Source organism: Anolis sagrei, chromosome 3 (assembly GCF_037176765.1).
Source record: "Anolis sagrei isolate rAnoSag1 chromosome 3, rAnoSag1.mat, whole genome shotgun sequence".
NCBI classification, from domain to species: Eukaryota; Metazoa; Chordata; class Lepidosauria; order Squamata; family Dactyloidae; genus Anolis; species Anolis sagrei.
Window position 1 is genome coordinate 80,292,395 of NC_090023.1, and position 27,718 is coordinate 80,320,112.

The 27,718-nt window shown below is 38.8% G+C and overlaps 1 protein-coding gene across 1 annotated transcript in view; it reads left to right on the forward strand.

The window, feature by feature from the left end:
* The window catches only part of CFAP47 (cilia and flagella associated protein 47), a 318,966-nt gene that overhangs the window by 157,703 nt on the left and 133,545 nt on the right, over window positions 1-27,718 (forward strand). The window contains exons 46-50 of the mRNA XM_060767112.2: window positions 3,870-4,063; window positions 4,640-4,783; window positions 6,737-6,910; window positions 22,927-23,038; window positions 24,660-24,797. Of these exons, the coding sequence (XP_060623095.2) occupies window positions 3,870-4,063; window positions 4,640-4,783; window positions 6,737-6,910; window positions 22,927-23,038; window positions 24,660-24,797 (762 nt within the window). The remainder of the gene's footprint in view (window positions 1-3,869; window positions 4,064-4,639; window positions 4,784-6,736; window positions 6,911-22,926; window positions 23,039-24,659; window positions 24,798-27,718) is intronic.

Consider the following 27,718-nt stretch of genomic DNA (forward strand, 5'->3'; position numbering starts at 1 on the left):
TTTCATGTAGGATCTTGATGGCAGAATGCATGACTCCTGTCTGAAAGGATTTATGCTAGCTCAATAGAGAAAGTTGGCCATCGGGTGACAAGGTGACCCAATGTAGCTCAAAATTGGCCTGTTGTAGCTCAAACTAATTTGTCACATAATGGTTGAACATCAGATGAAAAATTATATTACAATTATTTGGATTGGTAATGATATTAAGCCAATAAAGTAAACTGCTTCTAAGTATTACAGTTGGTGATGATAGGCAAGAACTTAATAGAAGACCACTTAGATCACCATGAAGGAACTAGTTAAATTCTTCAACTATATAAAGATATATAATTAAACACCAAAGTCAGAATCACTAAAATGGAACCATATATATTTCAGCCATCCATGATGGGTGGATTGTATCCTTGAAGTGACTGGCTTGACCTTGAAGGAGCTGGGGGTGGTGACGGCTGACAGGAAGCTCTGGCATGGTCTGGTCCATGAGGTCACGAAGAGTCATAAGCGATTGAACAAATGAACAACAACTTACTTCAGCCAAAAGGTCTCTTGCCCATTTAATGTAGTAGTTTATCCAATGACACTACGAGGGTTTCCATGCCCTGTGAGACAAGAGACTAGAAAGATAGCAGCAATTCTGTTAGCAAAATCTCCCAAGTCGAACAAGCTTTTGCTGAGTAGCTGGACTACATATGTCAAACATTTACTGGCAGCAGTATTAGTGGTTGAAACTGAGACATTGCCTGTGTTTTCTTTATTGCACCATTTCTGTATAGTAGTAACCTAGCATTAAAGAAATTTCCAGGATTTCCTTGTGAGTGAATTTAACCAAAGTTCTGCAATCATTGCAGGCAATGTTCCCCTCAGTGACATATTTTGTTTTACATGCAAAGTATGCCTTGTCTGAGTTTAACTTGTCTTTCTTTCTATTTTTCTAATTGTTGTGTTCTAATTTCCAACATTTTGAAGTGCACATTGGTGTTAACATCACAGATTAGAAATAATTCTAGCTTTAGTTATGGAATCCTATATCACAACTGGTGTTAGAAATAAGGGGCTCACACTCAATATTGTAGCAAAAAAAGTACATTTGTTCAGCTGGATTCAGATGAACATTGTGATATGAGTTCTCATTACATGAGAACTCATGAACATTGTGATATGAGTTCAACTACATTCCTCCACGTGTGCTGGTGTAAATGTACTAGTGTAAATGAGTACATATGGGGGAATGTTCATCTTTGCAAATCTTTATTACGGGTTAAGGACACCACTTTTACACTAGAATTGCCACATCACTATTACCGTTGCTTGCACGGCTTAACCTAATGTACAGTGAATGCAGGATAAACATGTACAGCCCCCTAAGATGCAAATGAATTCATAGAAATGGAGAAACATGACATTTGAATTAATTCCATAGTCTCTTTGGATTGCCATACTTTGTGTTCTTTCTTTTTGGGTAGCAAAACAAGAAGACAAATGTACTATAAAAAGTAGCCATCAGTGAAGGTGCCAATGTTATTTGATGTGTCATAAATCCTGCAAAATAAAATGGGTTGAATCTAGATTTAACTGTGCGTGCTTAGGCTTGTAGAAGTGAACTTCCTTATCTACTGCTTTCCCACAGCAGCCCTCCTACAGATCTATAAATGGTCCCCAGATGACTGGGAGACACCAATGAATAGATGAGCTGTGGAAGCAAAGAAAGATTATTAAAACTGAGGGAGTCATCAATAAATAGAATTTTTCCATTAATGGAAAGAAGATTATCAATTTATCTCAATGTATGTTAAAACCTTGCAATCGCATATGAGTACTACAGTAGGTGGTGATAAATCTATATTATCCAAATGAATATTTCTATTCCTGTGGTGCCTTGGAGTGTGGTGGATTCTCCTTCTTGGGAGGCTTTTTAAACAGAAGCTGGATGGACATCTTTAGAGAATGCTTTGATTGTATATAGCAGGGAGTTGGACTGGATGGCCCTTGCCATTTCTCCCAACTTCATTTCTGTGGTTTATTACAGTACACTAATACTGGAAGGAATGGTTGAAATGTCTGTGTACAGTGAATTTGCTAATAAAATACGGAATGTATTTAAACTACCGTTTATATATTTTAATCTGAGTATTTTATGTGACTATGTTGTCTTACATGAATGATAAGTGATGCTTATAAGTTAAATCAGAGGAAATATATTTATGAGCCAAGAATAAGTGAGTGAGTTTTATTAGTTGTATAACTGACAAATGTGGGGCCTTTTTGTAGAAGATAGCCAGTGGGGATAATAACTTGGTGACAAAACAGAACAGAGGTAATAATTCATAAATTAGGAGGTCATTAATCTTGCCTTTATGCAAGAGCAGGCTAATTTATTTCAGAGAAGTTTGAACCTGAGGTGCAATCTATAATCTATTTGATAGCTTGGTAATTTTGGAGGCATATAATGTAATATTGTGTTATTCTTTTTCCCAAACACAGATATTTTAAAAGGAGGAATGAGAGTCTAAACTGAAAAAATATCAAGTACAGAAATTATAGTACCTGTGTGTTTTTAATTAATGCAACTGAATATCATTTTATAACATGAAACATGTCTGTGTTTGTGATTCTGATAATATTTGTATTTGGGCATTAACCGCTGTATTTTCCAATGAGTACTGAATCAGCAAAAAAAGTTAAAAGTTATCCAGACTTTTGAAGAAAATATGTCTATGGCTTGTCTATGCTAGCCTTGTATCCTAGTTCTATAAGAAGTTGCTTCTGGATATCCAGACAATGTTCAAAGACATATAGTCAGTAACACAGGGTAAGACCTGTAAAACTCCAGAACAGCCACACATGTCATGATAGAATGCTGGGCCAACTCTAATTTGAACTGGCCCACTCTTCATATGGCTATGTGAGCCTCCCCCTCTCCTTGCTTGTATGGTTTCTTTTGCTGATGGTAACTGGTGATGTCTGGGAGTTTTTTAGGACTGTGTGCTGGCTTCTGTGGTGATGGGAATGACAGTTTACTGATTGTTCAGTGCAGTCTTTCTTGTGCATACTCAAACAAAGGCCCCAATGCCATCAATGAGACTTGCTTCTGGTAGGTGCCCATAGATTTACCGCCAGAGCCATGTTGTCTTGTAAAATATGCATGATGTTCTCTAGCTGCCTGGATTTTCATTATGGCACAGCTCTCCCATTGCTCAATAGGAAGACTTGAACAGCTGAAGGCTACAATATATAAGGGGGGGATTCATGGATGGAGATCTAATACTTTTTATAAAGCAGCTACAGAGGTTATCAGATTATACTGGGCATTGGGAAAGGTAGACCTGATGGTTTTAAAATAAAATCCTTGTTATCTGTTCAATGGTCAAAAACAATTTTGCTTGTAAATGAAAAACTTGTACATCTCTGATTCCCCTTAAAATTCCAGTTTCACCCTTGATTCACAGATATGTCTAAAGGCAAATCTGGCTCAATACTTTGCTAACATTTTTAATAGACTCCCTATAAGGTTTATGGGAGAGTGATAAATAATTTGTGCAATCTAAACCATCTCCCTGCTGTGTGACTTCTTACTTTTGTTGTAGGGGATATAGTAAGCCAGTAGTCTAGATGTGTGTTTTTAGTTGCAAATATATCTTTATAAGATTTACAAAGATCTGCTCTAATGAATTTCCCCAAAGGATATCATTGTTTTAGCTCTAATGTAGAACTGATGGAATAATAACTGTAGAAACAAAAATATTGTTGATAGAGAAAAGAGCAGCAAAAACCTTTTAGCAATTTTGTCTGAATCCTAATTGCATTTGTTTTCTCTACAAATTGTGAAACCCATAACATAATCCAAAAAACACTTCATTTTCTCTCCACAGAAGATGATGCTGTTGAACTTCCTATGATGTTTATACCTCAGTATCCTGGCCGATATCCTTGCCACATTCTTCTGCAATCCAAATACGATATCCGTCTTTTTAAAATCGAGTGTGTGGTGAATACAGATACTACTGAAGCTGAGTTAGAATTTGTAACTCCAGCATATCATGCTGTGACTCAAGACATTCCAATAGTATGTTCACTTTGCTTCCTGAAACTCCAACAAGGCTAGGAATGTCTAAGGTTACAATGATGTTTTAGCAAAACACACACATATATGTATTCTGTAAAAAAATGGGAAATGGGATGGACATGGAAGTTTTTCCTGCATTTAATTTATATTACTTTAAAAACCTTGTGTAATTTTGGGTGCATAATTATAACAATACAAACAGCTGAAAAAAGTTTTTAGCTTGCATAGATTAATGGAAATTTATGCAAGTATCAGAGCCCTCCTGCACACCTCCTTACTTCATTTAGATTATATTGTGCTTTGAAATCGATTTTCCTGCTTCTCGGCGGGGGGTTGGACTGGATGGCCCACAAGGTCTCTTCCAATTCTATGTGTCTATATTTGAAAAATCAGGAGAGTCCTTCTGAAGAATGGGGAATCTGGAGAAGCGGAGAATCAGAGAGAATAGACAGACCACTGTCTTGTTTTGGAATAATGTCATTCTCCACCAACAATCTTCCATTAACTGTTAATAAATTTGTGTGCAGGATTTTTCCATTTTTTGAAGGAACTGTTACACCTGCTTATTTGTTTCAGACTAACATGAGTCAACAGGATTGGAAACTTGATGCCATTATAAAGGGATGCAGTTTTTATGGCCCCCCTCTTATATATATAGCCCCAGGTGAAACAACTCCCTACACTCTTATGTATAAGCCAACTGCAGAAGGTGAAACCAAGGTAAGAGAAAAAAGTCTCATGTTTTGTGCATGAGAAGAACTTGTATACAGAAATGGTTTGAAGGTCTAGCTAACCAGTATTCTTATGGTGACTCCAAAACAGTAGTAGCATAGTTTGTTGTGGGCACTTGAATAAAGTACATTTTGGGCCTCTTTCCAAGTTTGTTTGGATATATGCTATAATTCAAAAATCAAGAAACCGAGGGAGGCAAAGGGAAAATATGAGATACTTCTGGTCTCTTAAAGAGATTACAGGCTGAGAGAGCTGCCTCCATAGGTAGAAATGTTAACATTTGCAGAACAACTCAAGAGTAAAGATGACAACTGACAATACTATGAAGTTTTAAAAATAAAAAACACACATATTGAATTGTCTTTATTTTAACAAATTACTCTTCTGGTCTGGCTTTCTCTGTCAACCTCTATCTCCTTGTGCTCAAATATTTTATGATATTTATACTGCTTATCCAATCCTTGTCTTTTATATCTTGTCTCCTTTTCTTTCCTTCCTTTCTAAAACTGCATTCTTGTGCATATTTACCTGAGAATATGCTCTATTGAACTCAATGGAGCAACATATAGCTTTATGCTTTCTGAAACAACCCACAGAGGTAGCATTCCTCTGTACAGCCTTAGAAGGATGTTCTGTACATGCTCCTATATGCCTCTCTCCTTTTCTACACAATAAAACCTTTTAAAACATGTTTGGGTAAAGGAGGTGCTAAGAGCTGGGCACAAAAAAAAGTAGGGGAAGGAAGAACAAAGGAGAAAACATCCAGAACTGTGAGGGAAAGGCTAAGCTAAAATAGACAAAAGGAAAGGAGGTACCAAAATTACAAGCTTTCTCAAAAAGCAGAAGGCATAGTTCTTTAGGATATAATTGGAAACCTAGTTCTCACCAATATATTTTTTCCATACTATTGAAATCTATCTGTTATGAAGAGGACAAAGAGTCATATTTTGTATTGCCAAAGGCTTTCATGGCTGGAATCACTGGGTTGTTGTAAGTTTTTTGGGCTGTATGACCATATTCTAGAAGCATTCTGTCCTGACATTTCACCTGCATCTATAGCAGGCATCCTCAGAGGTTGTGAGGTCTGTTGAAACTAGAAAAAATGGGTGTATATATCTGTGGAAAGTCCAGGGTGGGAGAAAGAACTCTTGTTTGTTGGAGCTAGGTGTGAATGTTTCAATTGGCTAGCTTGATTAGCATTTGATGGCCTGACAGTTTTTAGGTGTGCCCTGTTACTGCCTGAGGGAATTCTTTGTTGAGAAAAATCTGTTCCTGATTTTTTCTCCTCTGGAGTTCCCCGGTGTTTGAGTTTTAATACTGGTAGCCAGATTTTGTTCATTTTCATGGCTTCTTCTTTTCTGTTGAAAATGGCATATTTTGTGTAAGCTAACTTGTATAAGGAAACAAATTGAAGGTTTGACATGAAATCCATAAATTTGTATGACACACCAATATCCTTACAGAGAAGGTGTGGCAGTGAAGGACAGTCAGTGCCTAGCAGCATTCCTTACAAGCTGTATTGCTCACAATAAGTTGTTCTTGTTTTTGTTTTACTGAATTTTTTTGGGTATAATATATACTGTGATGTATGGATTATACTCTATATTGGTAGTATTTGTTCTCAGAGCATTTGCTTGTTTTATATTTTATATTTTTATTCTTATTCCTGCTCTTTCTCCAAAGAGCTCATAGAAATGTGCATAATGTGTAATAGTTGCCATTATCCAGCTTGTTTAGAACTGTGTAAAACTGGTATTCCATTGTATCATCCTTGTAAAAAAAAAAATCTGGTTTAATTCTTTCAATGAAAACTATTTCCTCTCGTGCTTAGACACAGCATTTCCTATGGCATCCATCAGAAAACCTCTTTCACAATTCCTGACTTTTCTTTAAAAAAAATCTACATTGGTAATGATTGTTTACTTCTTTTGTTTATCATAGGGGAAGCTTATTTTACAGAACAAAGCTGATGGCACGGATCATATTTTTGTCCTGAAAGGGGTTGCAACAAAACCATTGGCACTGGATCATATTAAGATAGAATGCCAAGTTAGACAGATTGCAGAGAAAGTAATAATGGTGCCCAATTTTACCAAGAATGAATTGAAATACAAGGTAAATCTGTGGATGCTTGAATGAGTGGGAACACGTAATTTCTTCACAGAATCAGAAGCCCTACTTCTTTCTCTTTTACATGTTTAGAAATGTTCTTATTTCACTCTTTAGCCTGCAGACTCAGAATGGGGAATACTACTTGGAATCATCTCATATTAATTTAGAACGGAATACTTGCTACTGTAGAATTCACTAAAATGGGAGAGACTTAAACTGAATTTAAGTGTTAAATTGTTTATTCCTAACAGTTTCCCAGGCAGATTATAGGTGTATTGTCAAAGCCTTTCATGGCCAGAATCACTGGGTTGCTGTAAGTTTTTCGGGCTGTATGGCAGTGTTCCAGGAGCATTTTGCCTGCATCCATGGCAGGCATCCTCAGAGGTTGAGAGATTTGACCTCTCAACCTCTGAGGATGCCTGCCATAGATGCAGGCGAAACGTCAGGAGAGAATACTTCTGGAACATGGCCATACAGCTCGAAAAAATTACAGCTACCCAGATTACAGGTGTTCAGCCAAAAAAGCCTAGTTAATTCAACTAAGTTTGTGAGTTACCCAAGGCTTCCTTAGATTATGTAGAAGATGGCACAAATAAAAGGAAAGGGGTTAGAGTTGGGGGGGGGGGAACAAAACATATTCAAGTAATTTTAAAAATTGTATTAGAACAATAAATGCAGTATACTTTAGACAGGGAAAGTTTTAAACTAAATTAGGTGCTTTTCATTATTACAGCTATCATTATTTTATGTTATTAAGTGTATATAATGATTGTATCTTTGTTGATTTTACTTGTTGACCTTATTAATACATTAAGAAACTCCACACTATGATGTACTTTCTCGATACAGATACTGTTTTAATGTTTTTCTTGGATATGTTTTTGTTGATTACAATATTGGGAATTTTGTTTTCTTGAATAAAAAATATACTAAAAATAGATTATATAGAGTCACACATCTTCCACATCTATAAGGTAACACCCTTTATTTTGTAAGGGGACTTTCTCTCTACATACTTCGAGGATTCTCTGAGTAAGTTTGATTTGGGTATTTTAAAGGTAACCTCAGTGACTCAATTACTTTCACTTACGTGTTAATCACTTTAGGTTGCATAACTATAGTGTTTGCTCTCCTCATCAGTTGTTGTGTCCGACTGGTGTTTGCCCCTGTGACATAGGTTGCAGGTTTGCATAGCTACTTGGTCATATATTATCTATATATTTTACTTGTGAGAGCTACTTTCAGGTTTTCTTCCTACCCTTCTGGTACCTTATTTTATTTATTTGTTGGTGTATTCATGTTGAGATACATTATCCAAAATTCCCTCTGAATTGGTATACCAACCATTCATCTCACTTCCTGTTCTGTTCTTCACTTCTCTAAAATTGTGGATCCTTATTTTAATAAACCCAGATGAGTTCAATGAAAGTAATTTGCTTATGTAGGGAAATGTCTGGCCTTTTGTGAATTAAGGAGGCAAGGTTTGTTTGAAAACATATTTGTCTGTATGTGATTTGTGCACTAAAATACTGAATAGCTCTGTACAATTCTGCCTCAACATATAATTGCTTTAACACTGCTTCAAAGGGCCCTCTCAATCTGCCATCTCATTTGCAAGTGATTTGCAGGACAGGCATCTTTTTGATTTCAAGGAGTGGGGAACAAAATTATTTGAAATGTTGTGATGGAAGTCATGTTTATTGGGGTAACAAGGTAAGTACAAGTGGACGTTTCTTTTGTTTTATCAAGGAGTAGGAAGACACAATCTGCGGAATCAAGCAATAGGCACATTAGCAAGAGGAATCTAATCTGGACAGTTGATAATATCCTCCCATTGCCCTGAAATGATTTTATGATTCCAAGTAGTGGTTATCCAAGGGTTTTTTTGTGACGAGGGAGTTCCTGTAGTCAGAAAAAGAGAAAGGTAAGGTGAGGTAGATGCCACTGTTTTACCACTACAAACAGATTTGGATTCCCCATATATGATTCTTAAATCTATTGGGATGGTCGGAGTTTAAATTAATGTGTGTATCACTTGGATGTGAGATACAAGGTAATATAAAATGTTAATCCCATCCTGAACCACCTAACTTTGCATGTTGTCAATGCAAATAGAATGCCTAATGATATTTTTTCTATTTCGAGCAGTTTGAAACTTTAGTATAAAGATTGTATGGTTGATGGGCTTGCAGCCATTTTTATATTTTTTCTCCATGGTTAAGGTATAGTAATTAGTAAATGTTTCCCTTTGTGTTTTATATGAGTCTTGGTGGTTGGATTTTTGAATAATGAGATACATTAAGTTATTGATTGTATGCCAATGCCATTTCTTTAAGAAGTTATTTACATTAGCCAGTTTTGTATTTTTTTGCTTCATTATAACTCAGTTAAATATCAATATTGGAATTTGTTTAGCAAAACATAGTATTTCTAGCTGTCCTTTTCGGAAAAGATAATCCTTTGGTAGCCCATTGAGGTGACTGGTGGATATTGTGGGGTTTTATAGTTATAGTGTTTTGTTTAATTATCTTTGTCTCTTATTGTACTATGTTTAGTAGAAAGGGCACTAAAATAAACATTATTATCATATACTCTCAATAGGGCAAATATGGTGTTTCAATCCTTGTGTCACATATTAGGGAGGTTAACTTTGCACTTTCAGGGAATTACATGAACCCTTATATTTTCATATAATATGGCTTTTTGTGGGGAAAACTTTTTATTTATTTTTTCTTCATACTGTTTGCAACTCACACATCTATTGTGTGCCTACATAGCATTAGTTGGAAACTTGTAGGGCTAGTTTTAGGAGCACATCCACCCTCTTAAAATCATAGTGTAGGAAAAGACCATAAAGGCCATCCAGTCCATCTCCATTCCTCCATGCAGGAACACCCAATCAAAGCATTCCCAATAGGTGCCCATTCAGGCTCTGTTTAAAAACCTTCAGAGAAGGGGACTCCACCACACCCTCAGGCAACATTTTCCATAGTTGAACAGCTCTTACCACCAGGAAGTTCTTCCTAATGTTTAGTTGGACTCTCTTTTCTTGCAGTTTGAATCCATTGCTCCATGTCTTTGTCTCTAAAACAACTGGCAAGCTTTCCCCCTCCTCAGTGATATCCTTTTCAATGTGACATTTTTCAGTGCTAGTATAATGCAGCCACCTGTTAGTTCTGCTCTCTTCCTTTTGCTTGAATATTATAGCAGTAGGCTATAAAGAAAGCAACCTTGTCATTTATCTTCAGATCTACCTTTTTGGTACATCTCCTCTTGTCATACAGTTTCATTCATAAGTTCCTGTTTTGTCCTCTCTACTGTTAGTCTATGCCTCATCATCCACCCATCATATGATCATTAGTTTCCCCCTAGGGCTTAGGGACTCTAGTCAATATTTGATTTGCCTGGGAGATACCAGTATGGTTGAAAAGTACACAAATGGTCATAAATTCAACAGATTTGCACTTCAAAACCTGGTAATATGTTTAAAAACATTTGCATTAGAAGTTGCTATAAGGCCACAAGTGCTTGAAGAAAGGTTGTCCCTAACACATTTCTCAGGAATGGACAATTGTAGAAAATATTTCTCTTCCATAGATCTCTAGATGTTGGAATTCACTTTGACAGCATAAACAGTATGCAGAAAAGACTAAATATAGCTGCATCTACATCACAAAGTTATGGCAGTGTGACACCACATAAACTGTAACGATTATATGCTATGGCATTCTGGGATTTGTAGTTTTGTGACATAGTTGTCAGGGAACTTTGGTGCCACAACAAACTACAAATCCCAGTATTTCATAGGATGGAGCTATGGTAGTTAAAGAGGTGTCAAACTGTAGTAATTCTGCATTTTAGATGGTCTTTGTGTTGTTTGATATGGCAACTACAGTTGTTTCTACCAATGAAGCTTCTGGAACAAAGGCTTTTTTGAGCTGATGGCCTCAAGATTGACAAAGCTTAGTAGTTCAAAATGTGATACTCACTCCAAGTCAGTTGACTTCATTCCATAAAAGCAAAGTTCAAGAAGATTATCATGAAGAAAAGGTGAGGAAGAAAAGGAGGATGACAAGGACACATTTTTTTCATTGCTCTAGATCAGGGGTCCTCAAACTTTTTAAACAGAGGGCCAGGTCACAGTCCCTCAAACTGTCGGAGGGCCGGATTATAAATTGAAAAAAACATGAATTCCTATGCACACTGCACATATCTTATTTGTAGCACAAAAGCCACTTAAAAACAATAGAATAATTAAAATGAAGAACAATTTTAACAAATATAAATTTATTAGTATTTCAATGGGAAGTGTGGTCCTGCTTTTGGCTGATGAGATAGGATTGTTGTTGTTGTTGTTGTTGTTGTGTGTTTTCAAGTCATTTCAGACTTAGGTTGACCCTGAGTGAGGGCCGGGTAAATCACCTTGGAGGGCCGCATCCGGCCCCCGGGCCTTAGTTTGAGGACCCCTGCTCTAGATCTCTCAGGTCATACAGGCGGCCCCATTTTCAATACAGCATATATCAACTATTCTCTCTTCACTTAATCCACAGGCAACCATGTTTGCATCCCTGTGCTATCATTCTCCCACCACTTTTGCTTTTATAGTTTTACAGGGTATTTAGCTTTGTCTGCCAAAGAGTGCTGGTGCCTCATCAAACTACAACTCTCAGGGTTCCATACCATTGCACCATGCCAGTTAGTGGTGTCAAACTGCATTAATTCCACAATGTAGATGGACCCACAATTTTATTCTTCAATCTTTATCCTATACAGCCGGCATGGGCAAATAGATTAGAACAATATTTGCTCTTCGATCCTAGAACCCTTCCCCATTCAATAATCAGGAATTAATTGCTTTAAAAGATGATGACTTACAGTTCATAGCATCATATTTAGAATGTGCTTACTGGATGGTTGGGCAATAACTTCTAGACCCATTGGCCATTCTGTCTGGAGTTTCTGGGATTTGAATTACAGCATATAGAAAGCCAAGTTTGGGAATTACTGCTGTGGAAAAATTGCCTATTCAGCACTTTTTAAAAATTAATATGGTCTGAATAATAGTTTGTGTTTTGCCTACACAAGATTTTTTTCAGTTTCAAGTTCTTTCCATCCCTTTTATGAACAATTTGGTATTTTTTTAAAACTAAAAATCTCACTGACAATCACCAACTAAATTTCAGAGATCTAGTTATTCTTAGCCATCTTGTGCTGTAGGAACTTGATCCTGTAAAGATAAAATACTTTAATACAAAGAGCTAGAAAGCATAATTCAGCAGCATAAATATAAGCAAAATACATAGGGATTCAAATCCAGACTTTTAAGAGTTAAAACTCTTCTGTTTGTATGGATATACAAGTCATTTTTACCTTCTTCCCCATTCAGTCTTTTAAAGGCATGTGTTGTCTCTGTCTCATCTTTGAAGGCATTTGTAAAGTTTGGTAAATTCTTACTCTGACAAAAAAAAATCCAGATGAATTCACAATATAGTGTCTAAGTTTTGCTTTTGGGGAAAAAATGATGCTTAGAAAAGTTCTTCTTCTCCAGATTCCTGACCCTGTAGAACCAGCTGAGGTGTCAGATTAGTTATATAGTACAATAAGATGTCTTATTTCCTAATATGTATCTCTAATAAGAACGTGGAACTTTTAGTATAATTCTATGCTAAAATACATAGTTAACATTTTCTGTGTATGCAAGACAGCATAAGCTAGTTATCATACCAGTTGGATACTTATGTTTATTTACAACTGAATTTAAACTTTATTGAGCAACTTGCAGAAAGCATCACTTCTTTGGCTTAGTGGAGCTTAATACATAGGAATTTATTTATGAGATAATACAATAGCAACTTACTAGTAATACAGTAATAAAACTGTTGTGCGCATCTTCTCAGGAGGAGGACGTTTCATTAGAATGAGGCTGCAAAGGTAAATACTCCCCCATTCCCTATGGGGATGCCACAACAAATGGCATTACTAAAAGATATGTTTTTTCTTTCTTTCATATAATACCTCTGTCCAATAAAATATACAAATCTGCTTGAAGGGCTGGAATGGTAACCACAGAGCAATTTGTTATCCAGTTCTGAATTAATACAGGATTTAATGTCTGCAGCATAACGGCATTGTAGTGGCTATAAAATTAAATTAATATCACTCAGCAGTAGTAGAATTGAATATAAATATTATACAATCTAATCTCTTGCACTTCTGACAGAAATATACCTACCATTTTTGTTTGGGTATTTATATAAAAGCATTCTCTGGGAATAAAAAAATAATTAGTGAATGTCCAGGTGCTCATATTTTCCAGTCAACCCCTGCAACTGATTCCCTGTTGTTTGTAAATTTCCATCTCTCATGTCTTAAGTTTAAAACTTTTCAGATTTAATACATTTCTCTCTGTGATTACTTCATTAAAATTTTTATCACATGTATCTGGACCTATCCTGTCTGAAAATCATGCCCTTGGACCTTAATGAATGCCCTAGTTTTGAAGTAAATATACTTTGCTGAGAATAAGCATATCCCTTGAGATGCCTACCAGAGACAGGAAGTTTTCATGCACATGGAGGATATGCATCCTCTCAAGTATATTCCAGACACATTTATCCCCAGCTCCCTTATATATTGGTGTGAAATAACTCTGGATTATGTTTTTATTCATACACTAGCTGTGCCCTGCCACGCGTTGCTGTGGCCTTTAGTAAGAGTTTTGGAAGTCTCTGCCTGGCCTCTCTTCCTTCCTTCCCTCGCTCTCTTTCCCTCTTTCTCTCTCTCACACTCCTTCTTTTCCCTTCTTTCTCTCTCTCTCTCTCTTTCTCTCTCAGGCATCCCTCCTTCCTCAGCCTTCTTTATGCTTGTGTGTAAACTTGAGTATTTTCTGTTGGTCATGGGGGTTCTGTGTTGGAAATTTACCCCATTTCTGTCTCTTTAATTGTAGTAAACTATAAATCCCAGTAACTACAAATCCCAAATGTCAAGGTCTATTTCCTCCAAACTCCATCTGCATTCATATTTAGGCATATGGAATTTTTGTGTCAAGTTTGGTCCAGATCCATCATTGTTTGAGTCCACAGTGCTCTCTGGATGTAGGTGAACTACAACTCCCATGCTCAAGGTCATGGAGGGAAGTGGTGGGGTGAAGGGAGGGGGCGTGTCTTTCCGGAGGGGGAGGGAGGAGGGAAGGAGTGAGTCAGGGAGGGAAGGGGTGGGGCAAAGGGAGGGGGCAACTTTGAAGACACGCCCCCTCCCTTCGCCCCACCCCTTCCCTCCGTGACTCATTCCTTCCATCCTCCCTCTCCGGAAAGACACGCCCCCTCCCTTCGCCCCACCCCTTTCCTTCCAGGCATGAATCAGGGAGGGAAGGGGTGGGGCAAAGGGAGGGGGCGACTTTGAAGACACGCCCCCTCCCTTCGCCCCACCCCTTCCCTCTGTGACGTACTCCTTCCCTCCTCCCACCACCTCTGGAAAGACATGCCGGAAAGGAGTAAGTCATGGAGGAAAGGGGCAGGGCGAAGGGAGGGGGCGTGTCTTCAAAGTCGCCCCCTCCCTTCGCCCCCACCCCTTCCCTCCCTGACTCACTCCTTCCCTCCTCCCTTCCCCTCCGGAAAGACATGCCCCCTCCCTTCGCCCCACCCCTTCCCTCCGTGACTTACTCCTTTCCGGCGTGTCTTTCCAGAGGTGGTGGGAGGAGGGAAGGAGTAAGTCACGGAGGGAAGGGGTGGGGCGAAGGGAGGGGGTGTGTCTTTCCGGAGGGGATGCGGCGCGGCGAGGCTTGGAGTGTGCAGAGCGGGGCTTGGAGGCAGCGTGGAGGAGATGAAGGAGGGGGTGGAGGGAAGGGGGCCGGGGGAAGTTGCGTTGTGTGTGTGTGTGTGTGTGTGTGTGTGAGCGGCGACGTGTTCATGCTGGGTGGGGCGAGGGAGGGAGGGAAGTGCGGAGGGTGTGTTGGCCGTTCGGCCATGTGTGTGTACCCGTTCGGCCTGGGTAACAACAGAAAAAATTGTTTCTAAAATCGATTTGTATTTGGGGGGTTTTTTTGTTTCGATATTTAAAATAATTACAAAATTTTCCTTTTAAAAAGTTCGATATTTATGAAATTTCGTAAATGGTAAAAAAATAACGAATCGATTTCCGAAACAATAACGAATCGATTCGTTAATGGCGGACGCGACCGCGAAATATGCTAAAAAACCTCCAAAACCTTCTGAAGCTTCCCTCTCCCTCTGTTGTTGACTGTTGGTGTGATATTATAATTTTTTTTCACTAATTAAACCATAAAACTGGCCCAGACATGCGGAAATAATAATGAAACGAATACAATATTGAAATACGAAGCATTTACAAAACGTTTTTGAAAATTCGTTTTTTTAATAATTGCTCCAGAATGGTTCGTTATCGTTTTGTAATTGAAAAAATTAACAAATTATTAACGAATTATGAATTAACGAAACGAAACCGCCCAGCCCTAATAAATAGTAAAAAAGGCATATTAAATCAAATATCATCCTGTAAAACAAAATGCTTAAAATTAACATATATTTTCACCATCAGCACCAAAATGGGGGATCACTTCACATACCTGATAATGTGAGTTCTGGCTCACCAAATTTGTGTCAAAATTTCTCAGTCCTTATAGTTCCACAATTTCTTTTTTTTAGTTTTGGTACAATAGATAAACTTGACTGCCTGAAAAATGCACTCAGAGATGGAAATGTAATACCTTTATATGTGCAAGATGAATCATACTCTCTAATGTGATTATAAATTTTATGTCCAAAACCAAATTGGTCAGCAGTGTAGGGAATTTCCATTTTTCCAATTCAAGAAGAAATTAAGACAGTTTCAAGGTGCAAACTAGTGATTTCTAGATATAATTACTATTTTAGGTCCATATATATTTAGAGCCACCATGAATGTGGTGGGTTGAGGATTGGCCTATGATTCTGGAGAGGAGGGTTCAAATTTATGTTTCGCTGTTGAAATCCAGGTGACCTTATGCAAGTCACAGCCTTTCTGCCTCAGAGTAAGGCAATGGGAAGCTTCCTCTGAACAGTACTTGCAATAAAAACTTTAGAGCCTCCATAAAATGGAAACTACTGGGAGTCACATAGCAAGCTATTTATTGTTATAGAATACATCTAATACAACACTATCTAATACGAGAAACCAAGGTTACAGCATTAAACTGTGCTGTTCATAAATGACAGTAAAATTGGTGGCAAGAGAGCTTTGTTGCTGAAAAAAAATCCTAGCACTGCTAATTGTATTGTTAAGAGACAGAAACATTGAATCAAAGTCCAATACTAACATGGAATGAGGGGTGGGTTGGTTGAGCCCTCTCTAAAATGATCTTGAAATTGGGCCATAAGATCTTTACATAGTTGAATTTCTCCACATGTTAATCTAGGATTTTTGGTAAACTCGGAATTTGGGATTATTTTATAATTTTATTATTAAAAACACTCTCATCACTTTAAAAATTCTTGTATGACATGGTGAAGTCATAGAATCAAAGAGTTGGAAGAGACCTCATGGGCCATCCAGTCCAACCCCCTGCCAAGAAGCAGGAATATTGCATTCAAATCACCCCTGACAAATGGCCATCCAGCCTCTGCTTAAAAGCTTCCAAAGAAGGAGCCTCCACCACACTCTGGGGCAGAGAGTTCCACTGCTGAACGGCTCTCACAGTCAGGAAGTTCTTCCTAATGTTCAGATGGAATCTCCTCTCTTGTAGTTTGAAGCCATTGTTCCGCGTCCTAGTCTCCAGAGAAGCAGAAAACAAGCTTGCTCCCTCCTCCCTGTGGCTTCCTCTCACATATTGATACATGGCTATCATATCTCCTCTCAGCCTTCTCTTCTTCAAGCTAAACATGCCCAGTTCCCTAAGCCGCTCCTCATAGGGCTTGCTCTCCAGACCCTTGATCATTTTAGTCGCCCTCCTCTGGACACATTCCAGCTTCTCAATATCTCTCTTGAATTGTGGTGCCCAGAATTGGACACAATATTCCAGATGTGGTCTAACCAAAGCAGAATAGAGGGGTAGCATTACTTCCTTAGATCTAGACACTATGCTCCTATTGATGCAGGCCAAAATCCCATTGGCTTTTTTTGCCGCCACATCACATTGTTGGCTCATGTTTAACTTGTTGTCCAATGAGGACTCCAAGATCTTTTTCACACGTACTGCTCTCGAGCCAGGCATCCCCCATTCTGTATCTTTGCATTTCATTTTTTCTGCCAAAGTGGAGTATCTTGCATTTGTCACTGTTGAACTTCATTTTGTTAGTTTTGGCCCATCTCTCTAATCTGTCAAGATCGTTTTGAATTCTGCTCCTGTCCTCTGGACTATTGGCTATCCCTCCCAATTTGGTGTCGTCTGCAAACTTGATGATCCTGCCTTCTAGCCCTTCATCTAAGTCATTAATAAAGATGTTGAACAGGACCGGGCCCAGGACGGAACCTTGCGGCACTCCACTTGTCACTTCTTTCCAAGATGAAGAGGAAGCATTAGTGAGCACTCTCTGTGTTCGTCCACTTAACCAATTACAGATCCACCTCACCGTAGTTTTGCCTAGCCCACATTGGACTAGTTTCCTTGCCAGAAGGTCATGGGGGACCTTGTCGAAGGCCTTACTGAAATCCAGGTACGCTACATCCACGGCATTCCCCGCATCTACCCAGCTTGTAGCTCTATCGAAGAAAGAGATCAGATTAGTCTGGCATGACTTGTTTTTGATAAATCCATGTTGACTATTAGCGGTGACTGCATTTGTTTCTAAGTGTTTGCAGACTGCTTCCTTGACAATATTTCCAGAATCTTGCCCGGTATCGACGTGAGGGTCATCCTTTTTTCCCTTCTTGAAGATTGGGACCACATTGGCCCTCCTCCAATCTGCTGGAACTTCTCCCGTTCTCCAAGAACTCTCAAAGATGGTTGCCAATGGTTCCGAAATGACTTCCGCTAGTTCCTTCAATACTCTGGGGTGTAGTTGCTCTGGCCCTGGGGACTTGAACTCATTTAGAGCGGCCAGGTATTCCTGGATGACTTCTTTCCCAATTTGGGGTTGGATGTCCTCCAATCCCTCATCCACTCCATCTTGCTGAGGTTGAAGACTCTCTTTTTGTGAGAAGACCGAGGCAAAGAAGGCATTAAGTAGTTCTGCCTTTTCCCTATCCCCTGTCAGCATTGCCCCATCTTCTCCTCGAAGAGGTCCTATCGCCTCCTTGTTTTTCCTTTTTCTACTGACATAAGAATAGAAGCCCTTTTTATTGTTTTAATGTCCCTGGCAAGTCTGAGCTCGTTTTTTGCTTTAGCCTTGCGGACCTTTTCCCTACAGGTGTTGGCTATTTGTTTGAATTCTTGTTTGGTGATTTCTCCCTTTTTCCACTTCTTGTGCATGTCTCTTTTGTGTCTTAGCACAGTTAGAAGTTCTTTGGACATCCATTCTGGCTTCTTTGCACTTGTCCTATTTTTTCTCTTTGTTGGCACGGTTTGCAATTGCGCCTTGAGTATTTCACTCTTGAGAAATTCCCATCCATCCGTAACTCCCTTGTCTTTTAGTATCTGTGTCCACGGAATGCTGCTCAGTGTTTCCTTCATTTTTTGGAAATCAGCTCTCCTAAAATCCAAAATGCGGGTTTGACTTGTCTTAGTTTCGGCCTTCCTTTGTACCTCAAATTGCAGGAGCACATGGTCACTTGCCCCTAAGGATCCTACCACTTCGACCGCATCGATCAGGTCCTCCGCATTTGTTAGGATGAGATCAAGAGTAGCCAATCCCCTTGTTGCCTCTTCTACCTTCTGGACCATGAAATTGTCTGCAAGGCAAGCGAGGAATTTGTTAGACCTTGTACTTTTGGCCGAGTTTGTTTTCCAGCAAATATCGGGATAGTTGAAATCGCCCATGACTACTACATCTCTTCTCTGTGCCTGTTTGGTCAACTGTTGGCAGAAGACTTCATCAAGTTCTTCCTCCTGGCTTGGGGGTCTGTAGTAGACACCTACAACGACATCTTTTTGAGTCCCAGTTCCCTTGATTCTTATCCAGATGATTTCAAGCTGGTTTCCCAGATTGCTGTCTTGAATCTCTTCTGCAGCATAAGAGTTTTTGACATATAAGGCTACTCCACCTCCTCTCCCCTTTGTTCGGTTTCTGTGAAAGAGGTTATACCCCTCGATATCTACATTCCAGCTATAGGAGTCATCCCATCAGGTTTCAGTGATGGCTATGATACCTCAAATTGCAATATGATACCTCAAATTGCACAAAACCACAAATATGATATCATATTTGTGGTTTTGTGCTAAAAGTTGGAGTTCGTCTTGTTTATTTGCCATGCTCTGTGCATTAGTGTAAAGACATGTGAGCCACTGGGATCTTCCCTTGAGCTGTTTAATTGGGATTATTGTGCTTTTGGTACTTGGTCCTTGTTGTGTTTGTGCAGCCCTCCATTTAGCCTTCTGGCGATTCCCAGACATGGGTAAAGTAGTGTTCGCAAGGATGTTGCCCCCCTCCCCCGGTGGACCTAGTTTAAAGTGTGTCTAATGAGGTTTGCGAGTCTGTGAGCAAAAAGGTATTTTCCTACTTGTGTGAGATGCACCCCATCCCTTGCCAGTAGGCCATCCTCCTGGAAAAGCAGGCCATGGTCGAGGGAGCCAAAGCGTTCCTCCTGACACCATTGTCTAAGCCAGTCATTGACCTGTACTATTTTTCTGGCTCTTGTGGGTCCGTGTCTTACAACAGGGAGGAGGGATGAAAAGACCACCTGTACATTACATTCTTTTAGCTTTGCTCCTAGAGCTCGAAAATCATTTGTGATCTTTTGAAACGTATGCCTTGCAGTATCATTGGTTCCTACATGAATCAACATGAGGGGAGGATGGTGATAGGGCTTGAGGAGCCTGGTGAGCCTCTGAGTGATATGGTGTATTTTTGCCCCCGGTAGGCAGCATATTTCTTGAGCCATCCCATCTGGTCTGGAAATGACAGCTTCCGTTCCTCTAAGGAGGGAGTCGCCTACTACCAAGACCTGTTTACTTTCGGGAATGACAGTGCCCCTTTTGTGCAATGTAGTGTGTAGGTCTCCAGAAAAGTGATCCTGTTGGTGTGAATTGTGTAGGTGAAAAGTGTTGTCCTCCTCCTCGACATCCCCGGTGCATTCGTCAAGGACAATCCATTGAGATTCGTCCAAGAGCCTATGGTTCTCCCGTATGTGTTCCTGTTGCTCCTGGTCTATGGTTGGGGATGGTACACCTGCACGATTGTGCAAGTGTGAATGTTGTGAAGTGTTGTCCCAGTCAGGGCTATCCCCTGTCCACTGATCAAGGATGAGCCACTGATCAGTATCTAAGCCATTCTGGTCTTCCCCAATATGTTGTGTTTCTTGGTCAGGTGATAGTTGTGTGAAAATTTGGAATCTATTGTGTAACTGCAGCTGAGCGGAAGTATTCTGAGGAGGCTTCTGGGTCCTATGTGTCCTTCTAAGGGTGACATTTCTCCAAGCCTGAGGGTTGTCCACATCTGAGGTGCTGTTCTGTTGAGCCTCCCCGTAATGTTGGTGTGATATGGGCTGCGTGTCTAGGACAGAGTGGTGTGTGGTGTCTAAGAACAGCTCAAGTTCCTGAATGTCCTTAAGGGTCTTAATATGGTCCTCGAGTTGTCGGATCCTGTGTTCCATGCGAGTGATCTGTTTACACTTGGGGCAGATGTAATTGAGTAATTGTAGTGTGAAAAAGCTGAACATGCCACAGCTTGTGCATGAGACGGGAAGTTTTCGTGTTTGTTCCATCTGGAGGTTGCTAATGACCTCCTCTTGGTGTGTGTTTGATGTTGTCTGTATGCAGGGGTGAAAGTATAGGTTACTGAGTGTACAAGTTCGTGCGCGCCGTCAGGTGCGCGCGACACTGGTTTATATAGGATAACCAGGAAGCCCCGCCTCTCAAACAAAGCAGTTAATTTTTAACCTCAGGAAGCCCCGCCTCTCAAACAAAGCAGTTAATTTTTAAACTCAGGAAGCCCCGCCTCTCAAACAAGGCAGCGCTGAAAGCAGTTAAATTTAAACAAAGCTTATCCTGAAGCAGAAGGAAACAAAATGGGTTCCTGCTTCCTCAACTTCTGTGGAAAGCCCAGCTGCCCCTTGGGTTCAGACACTGGTTTATATAGGATAACCAGGAAGCCCCGCCTCTCAACCAAAGCAGTTAATTTTTAAACTCAGGAAGCCCCGCCTCTCAAACAAAGCAGTTAATTTTTAAACTCAGGAAGCCCCGCCTCTCAAACAAAGCAGCGCTGAAAGCAGTTAAATTTAAACAAAGCTTATCCTGAAGCAGAAGGAAACAAAATGGGTTCCTGCTTCCTCAACTTCTGTGGAAAGCCCAGCTGCCCCTTGGGTTCCCTATCTATTAGAGCTGTGCATGGAACCGAATTGCACAACCCTTTTATCTATCTATATAGAGAGAAACATTTTGGCTTGACTGTAAATCAAGAATAAATCACAAAGTAGTCCCAGATTCAACAAGTTGATTAGAAAATGAATGTCTCTCAAGCAGCAAGGCTTTTTCACATAAATATCTGTTTTCATTGTCTTATTATTATGGCCTAATTCACATTGTTCATATAAAGGCAAATTATATTTAAAAGAGTTAGAGTACTGGATCGCAACCTGTGGGTCTCCAGATGTTTTGGCCTTCAACTCCTAGAAATCCTAACAGATGGTAAACTGACTAGGATTTCTGGGAGTTGTAAGCCAAAACACCTGGGGACCCACACGTTGAGAACTACTGAGTTAGAGATTTAGTGTTTTTGAATATGCAGCTCTTTGCTCTTTGCTATTTAAATTGGGAAAACTGTATGACTATCACCCATTCTTGGAATTGTTCCTGGATTCTGGAACTTGATTATGCAAGCTCCAGAAACTGGGAACCCATTGAATGTACTGGTATGTGAACATAGTTTTTATTTTAATCCAGTTGAAGCTGCTCTAAATCTAATTCCAACCTTTGAAGTATGTTATGGAAACAATATATCCTATCTGAAAGCTGATTTTACCATTTTAAATGTGTGGAGTGTGTATGTGTGTGTAAGAGTGGGGGAGTACATTGCCCACCCCCAGGCTCTATAGGGCCACATTTTCTTTGTAACCTTCAAATGGGGGGGGGGGGGGGGAGAGGTATTTCTGTTTCAGGATGCATGGGATGTTAGCAATTTCATCACAGTTTGAGGCATTTTAAGTTTCCCTTTACATTTTAAAATCAAGTTACCAATCTTTTCTTTCAATCAAGGAAATGAATGCACTTGGTTCTGTTTTGAAAAGAGATCAAGGTTCACTTTCTGTTTTGAAAAGAGATCAATACAAGCCTAAAATGGTGAGAGAATGTAGCCATGAGCATCACCTAGAGACCTAAGGGAACTATTGGGCAATTGAATAAGCAAAAACAAGTTTTTGGAGATGTATGGAGAAAAATGGCCTTAGGAGGAAGTGGGTACATCCAATCTATGAATCACACTTTTCTCACTTTGTATAGTAATTGCTTAGAATACTAAGGTCAACTGCATTGTTATAAAAGAAATCTGAAGTAGCACTCTTGCAGATTGACTCTTTTCCATGTAAAATATTAATTAAAGTAATTTGTTAGATTCCAACATGGCTAAGAAATATCTTTTAAAAATGTCTTGGTACATCTTATCTTCCCTGTGCTTTGCACTTAATGCATGACTTAATGAACTTTACACAAAGCAGAAGTTCTGGATTTGGAACTTTTAGTGGCAGGATGTTGGTCAAGAGATGTATTTTAAGGAATTAATGTAGCTTATCCTGATATATTTAAACTCTGATATATTTCAAAGGGCAAAGGAGAAAGTGTTCTCTTTCTTCTCTAGTTAATTAAGCACTGTAGGGAAGATTACGAGAAACTTATTAATATTCGTGCTTGAACTCATTTTTAAGCTACCTTCTGTACATTCATAGCTTTGTTGCATTTGAGAACCTTTGGTATTTTTCTTCTTTTGTCATATTAGGTGTCTTCAGATCTTCTGATAGTTGGTGGTGACTCAACACTCACTGTAGAACCAGGGGACACTGCTGCTTATACTCTGAATATATCACCCTGGAAACGTGGCGAATTTAAAGGTACGATTTTTCAAAAAAGAAATTATGAGACAATTACCCAGTGTGTTCACCATCAGTTAACCACTGATGAATTTATCTGAACTCTAGCCTCAGTTTCTCTAATGCATTAATTAGAAAAGCCTTTTTCTTAGATAATATACCTCCTGAGGAATTGGGCTTCATAACATTCCAGTTCTAAAGTGAAGATGGTGTGAATCTTCACTTTCCTGGCTTTTTTCAACTCATTGCTTATCCTTGGAGTATTTCCTTATTATGTTTTTATTTATTTACGGCATTTATAGCCTGTTTTTCTCAGCCCTAAGGTGACTCAAGGTGGGTTACAGATTGGCAACCCTTCGATGGCATACATGAATAAAAATTACAAATAAAACAAGCAGCATAACAATATAAAAACATATAAAAACTATTTAAAACATGTAATCAGCAGCTTTTATTTCCTTAAAAGTTGTCCTTTATGCCAGGCTGCTTTTGAGAACAAACCAAAGGAATGGTTCTTCTTCAAGACCAGGTGGGATAGAGACAGACAAAAAGAGATGCTCACTGTTAATACTTTTTTCTGCTATATTGGTCAAAGCATTAGTTACAGTAAAAGAGACAAGCCATTTCTTAAATAACACAGAAAACCACTACATGGGCTACTGAATCTCTAGCAAAATAAATAAATAAAAGAAAATCCCCTCCCCAAAAAATTACAATGCTAACATTATTTTTCAAATAATTGTAGCAAAAACCCCCTCCTCCCCTTTCTACATAATTTTTAAAAAGCAATTAAAATAATATATAGAATTCATTTGAAATATATTAAAAAACAAGACCTCAAGATAACAAAAACACACAATTAAAAATTCTTGCAATCAATTTCTGAAAGCCTATTAGAAAAAATGAGATTTTCTTTTGCTGGTGAAAGCAGGGAAAGGAGGCAGCCTTCTTAGCCTCCTTAGGGAGGGAGTTTCAAAATTTGGGAGCACTAACCCTTGTATCCATCAACTCTTTTCTAGAATTATTGAATCTTATGTCAGTAAAAAATACTACTGAGTTGGAAAATGAGGTCATCATTGACCATAATTAACATAGTTAGCAGAATTGATTGTCTGGAGTGGGTGGGTAAACCCACATACATACAGTCAGTCAACAAATTTATAACCACAAGTGAGATAATTTGTGATATACCTCCATTAGACCAGATTTATTTCTTCCCTGAAATTAACCCAGAAGAAAATGTTGCCTTTAAGAAGTTATTTAACAGTATTATTGAATAGGAATCCTCCAATGCAAGAGCAATATTTATATAAACCAACATCATTGAATCTATAATCTTCCTTACTGGATCTAACAAAAATGAAATACAACCTCTGAGGATGCTTGCCATAGATGCAGGTGAAACGTCAGGAGAGAATGCTTCTAGAATATGGCCATATAGCCTGAAAAACCCACAGCAACCCAGTGATTCCAGCCATGAAAGCCTTCGACAATACAAAAATAAAATATATGCTGTCAATTTGAAGTTTTTTTTAAAAAACGATGATATGCAAGTTTGTATGAACATTGGCATGAGGGTAACAGTCAATCTTTTGAAACTAATGTCTTGGTAAATAGAACATCTGGTAACTATTTATTTTAGGTGTAATTGTATTTGTTGCTGAAGATAGAGAACAGCAGCAGCATCGACAAAGCAACCTAATGCAGAAGACAGATGGCGTTCTGTCCTTTCAGAAATTACCAACAGAGGAACTGCAAACAGTCAAGGCAGCAAACACTGGTAGGTTTATTATTATGGGTAATTTGATTATCAGTCTTTACAAATGTCCTATCATCATTCATTTTTCAGAGAAATGCATATTTTATATGTCAAGCCACGTGCCTATCTAAATAATTCATGCTGCCTGACTTTCCCTCTTGTGAAACATATTCATTTCAATGTAGCTCCCTTCCCCTCTCCTGGTATTTGAAACATGGTTAGAAAGAAAAATGAGGCTTTTTGAGCAAATATTATGTGGAAATAGAAGTAAACATTTTCTACTTCATATTTTATTCAGTGGCCAATTTGAATTTTACCAAGGGCTGTTTGCTTGTGGAATGTTGTTCGATTAACACGAATCCTGTTGAATCACTCAGACATTGGTTCTAGACTATTCCCCTTCCTGGCTTATAAAAAAAGGTTGTAGTAGGATTGGTTGGGGCATGAAAGGAGCAATTAAAGAGAGCTCTTTCTCTCTTTAATTGGTCTCTGGCTTGCCCGAAGAAGAAGAACACCTTGAGTTCCACATGACAGGATGATTTCCAGCCAACATCCAATATTTTGTTTCTAAGCAAGCCACTTGAGCAGATGGTGGTTTATCAATTCCAGAGAGTCTCTAGGAGGAGACAGATTACCTATAATGATTTCAGTCTGGCTTCAGGCCCCAGATTGCTTGCCTTTAGTTTCGTTGGCAAATGACCTTTACAGAGGACTAGACAGGGAGTGTGTCCTTGTTAGTTCTGCTGTACTTCTCAGTAGCTTTCAGTACCATCAACTGGTGCCATTATTCTGAGCTGTTTGAGATTTAGGGGTAGCTTTTTTCCATTAAAAGTAGAGTGAAACAAATGCAAGCCATCAGACACATACATTTTCAGAACCAATACTGATTGACATTGATATAAAATAAAAGGTAAAATGCATTTAAAATACACATTTTAAAATAATATTTTAATTAATGTGGCGAAGTGACATTATTGTGTGAAAAGAACCACAAAGCAATAAAATATAAAAAGTATTATTGTGTGAAAAGAACCACAAAGCAATAAAATATAAAAAGACAAAGCATTTTAAAATAATTTTCCCACTACTGTGTTCTGTATTATTTCATAACTAGACACACAGCATAAGATATATGCTCCCAGTTGTAAAGTATATCTTAACTGATTATCTTCTAACGCAGAATATTGGAGGTGTCGTGTTATTTTCAGGCTTCCTTCATTAACTCAAATGTAAGAGTGGAATCCACCCATCAATTTTTTTTCTGCATTTCATTCTCAAAGCCAGATTCTGACCTCTGTGTTTAACACAACTCTAAAGGCCCATTATGATATTTGTGAACCAAAGTGTGTTTGACCTCAAGTCTCTGTTCATTGCAAATTGCTAGACTTTATTTCTTAGTTTTTGTTGCCAGAAGGCATAACATAGTTGCACTTGTGTTCTTTTGTTAGGCTTTCTACTTTGTTGATGAGTATACAAACAAATCTTCAGTGGTTTGAGTCTTGAACTATGGCTCTGGAGACCAGGGCTTGAATCCCATTCAGCCTAAAGGGGAGAAAAAAGAAATATTCTAACTGTACTCTGTATTTTGAGGTTGGCTTTCACAGAGGCTCTAAAAATGTAGGCAGGTCAACAAACCAATATAAAGAGCAAGATACAGTAAGTTTACATTCCAGTTGAAAGTTGATAGGAACTGGTTCCCACCTTCTAATATTGAGTTGGCAGAAAGACTGGATGATGCCAGACTGTGTACTGAGAAATTGTGTACTGAGCAGACAAAATGAGAGAGAAGGTAAAGGAAAGGAGCTTATAAGAAGGAGGCTTATATCCTTAATAAGCAAGATGCATAATGTTGGAATGCACCACACCCTTGGGGCACTGTTAGCAGTTTCAGAGTTAGAAAATCAGTTTTAATGTAGCATTCAGCTAGCTACAAAATAAATGGAAAAAATCTAGATAACTCTCTAACATGATTCCATTAGTTATTTCACATTGGTTTTAGCAATGTGTTCCCCTGGTGTCCATACCAAAGAATATGAAAATTCAGGCTTTGTTTTCCTCATGCAGCCACAGTTTCCATTTAGACAAATGTAGTTTCAACCCACTATCTCTCCATCAGTTCTCTGGCAGCATACTTGTGTGGGTCGAAGAGCTGTACTAAATAAACTCTGGCCTTAAAATCTAGATGTTTTCAAACCCTTATAACTTCTGCAAGCCCTGCTAGGTGAAGGGTTCTTTCACAATAGCACTGGAATTCCTATGTCATACCATACTATCTAAATTGGGGGTCCCTAAACTAAGGCCCACAGGCCAGATGAGGCCCTCCAAGATCATTTACCCACCACCCGCTCTAAAATTTAGACTTAGGATTGACCTAAGTCTAAAACTATTTGAAGGCACACAACAACAACAATCCTAATTAACTTGACTTTCTCATCAGTCAAAAGCAGGCCCACACTTCCCATTGAAATACCAGTAAGTTTATTTTGGCTAAAATTGTTCTTCATTTTAAATATTGTATTGTACTTTTATGGGGTTTTTTGCACTACAAGTAAGATATATGCATTGTCCACAGGAATTCATTCATTTTTTTTTTCAAGTGATAGTCCAGGCTCCCATCAGTGTGAGGGACCATGAACTGGTCCTCTGCTTCAAACAGCTGAGGACCCCTATTCTTATTTTTAGAATGAACGTATCAAATACCTAGGTATATGCCAAAAAGCTATACAGTTGTGTTCTTTTAAAATAGGACAATGGAAGAATGCCATTATCACAGAAGGCTTCCATCAGTGGAAGTGGAAGAAGGGTGATTTTTTATTAACATAACCTTTCTTCTGCAACTTCATCATCTTCTCATGGGATTTGTGGGAAGATGCTGCAATATTCTGCTAGAAGGGAATGATTGAATCATATCCTTTCTAGTTTTCTTGACTGAAGTGTTGCAT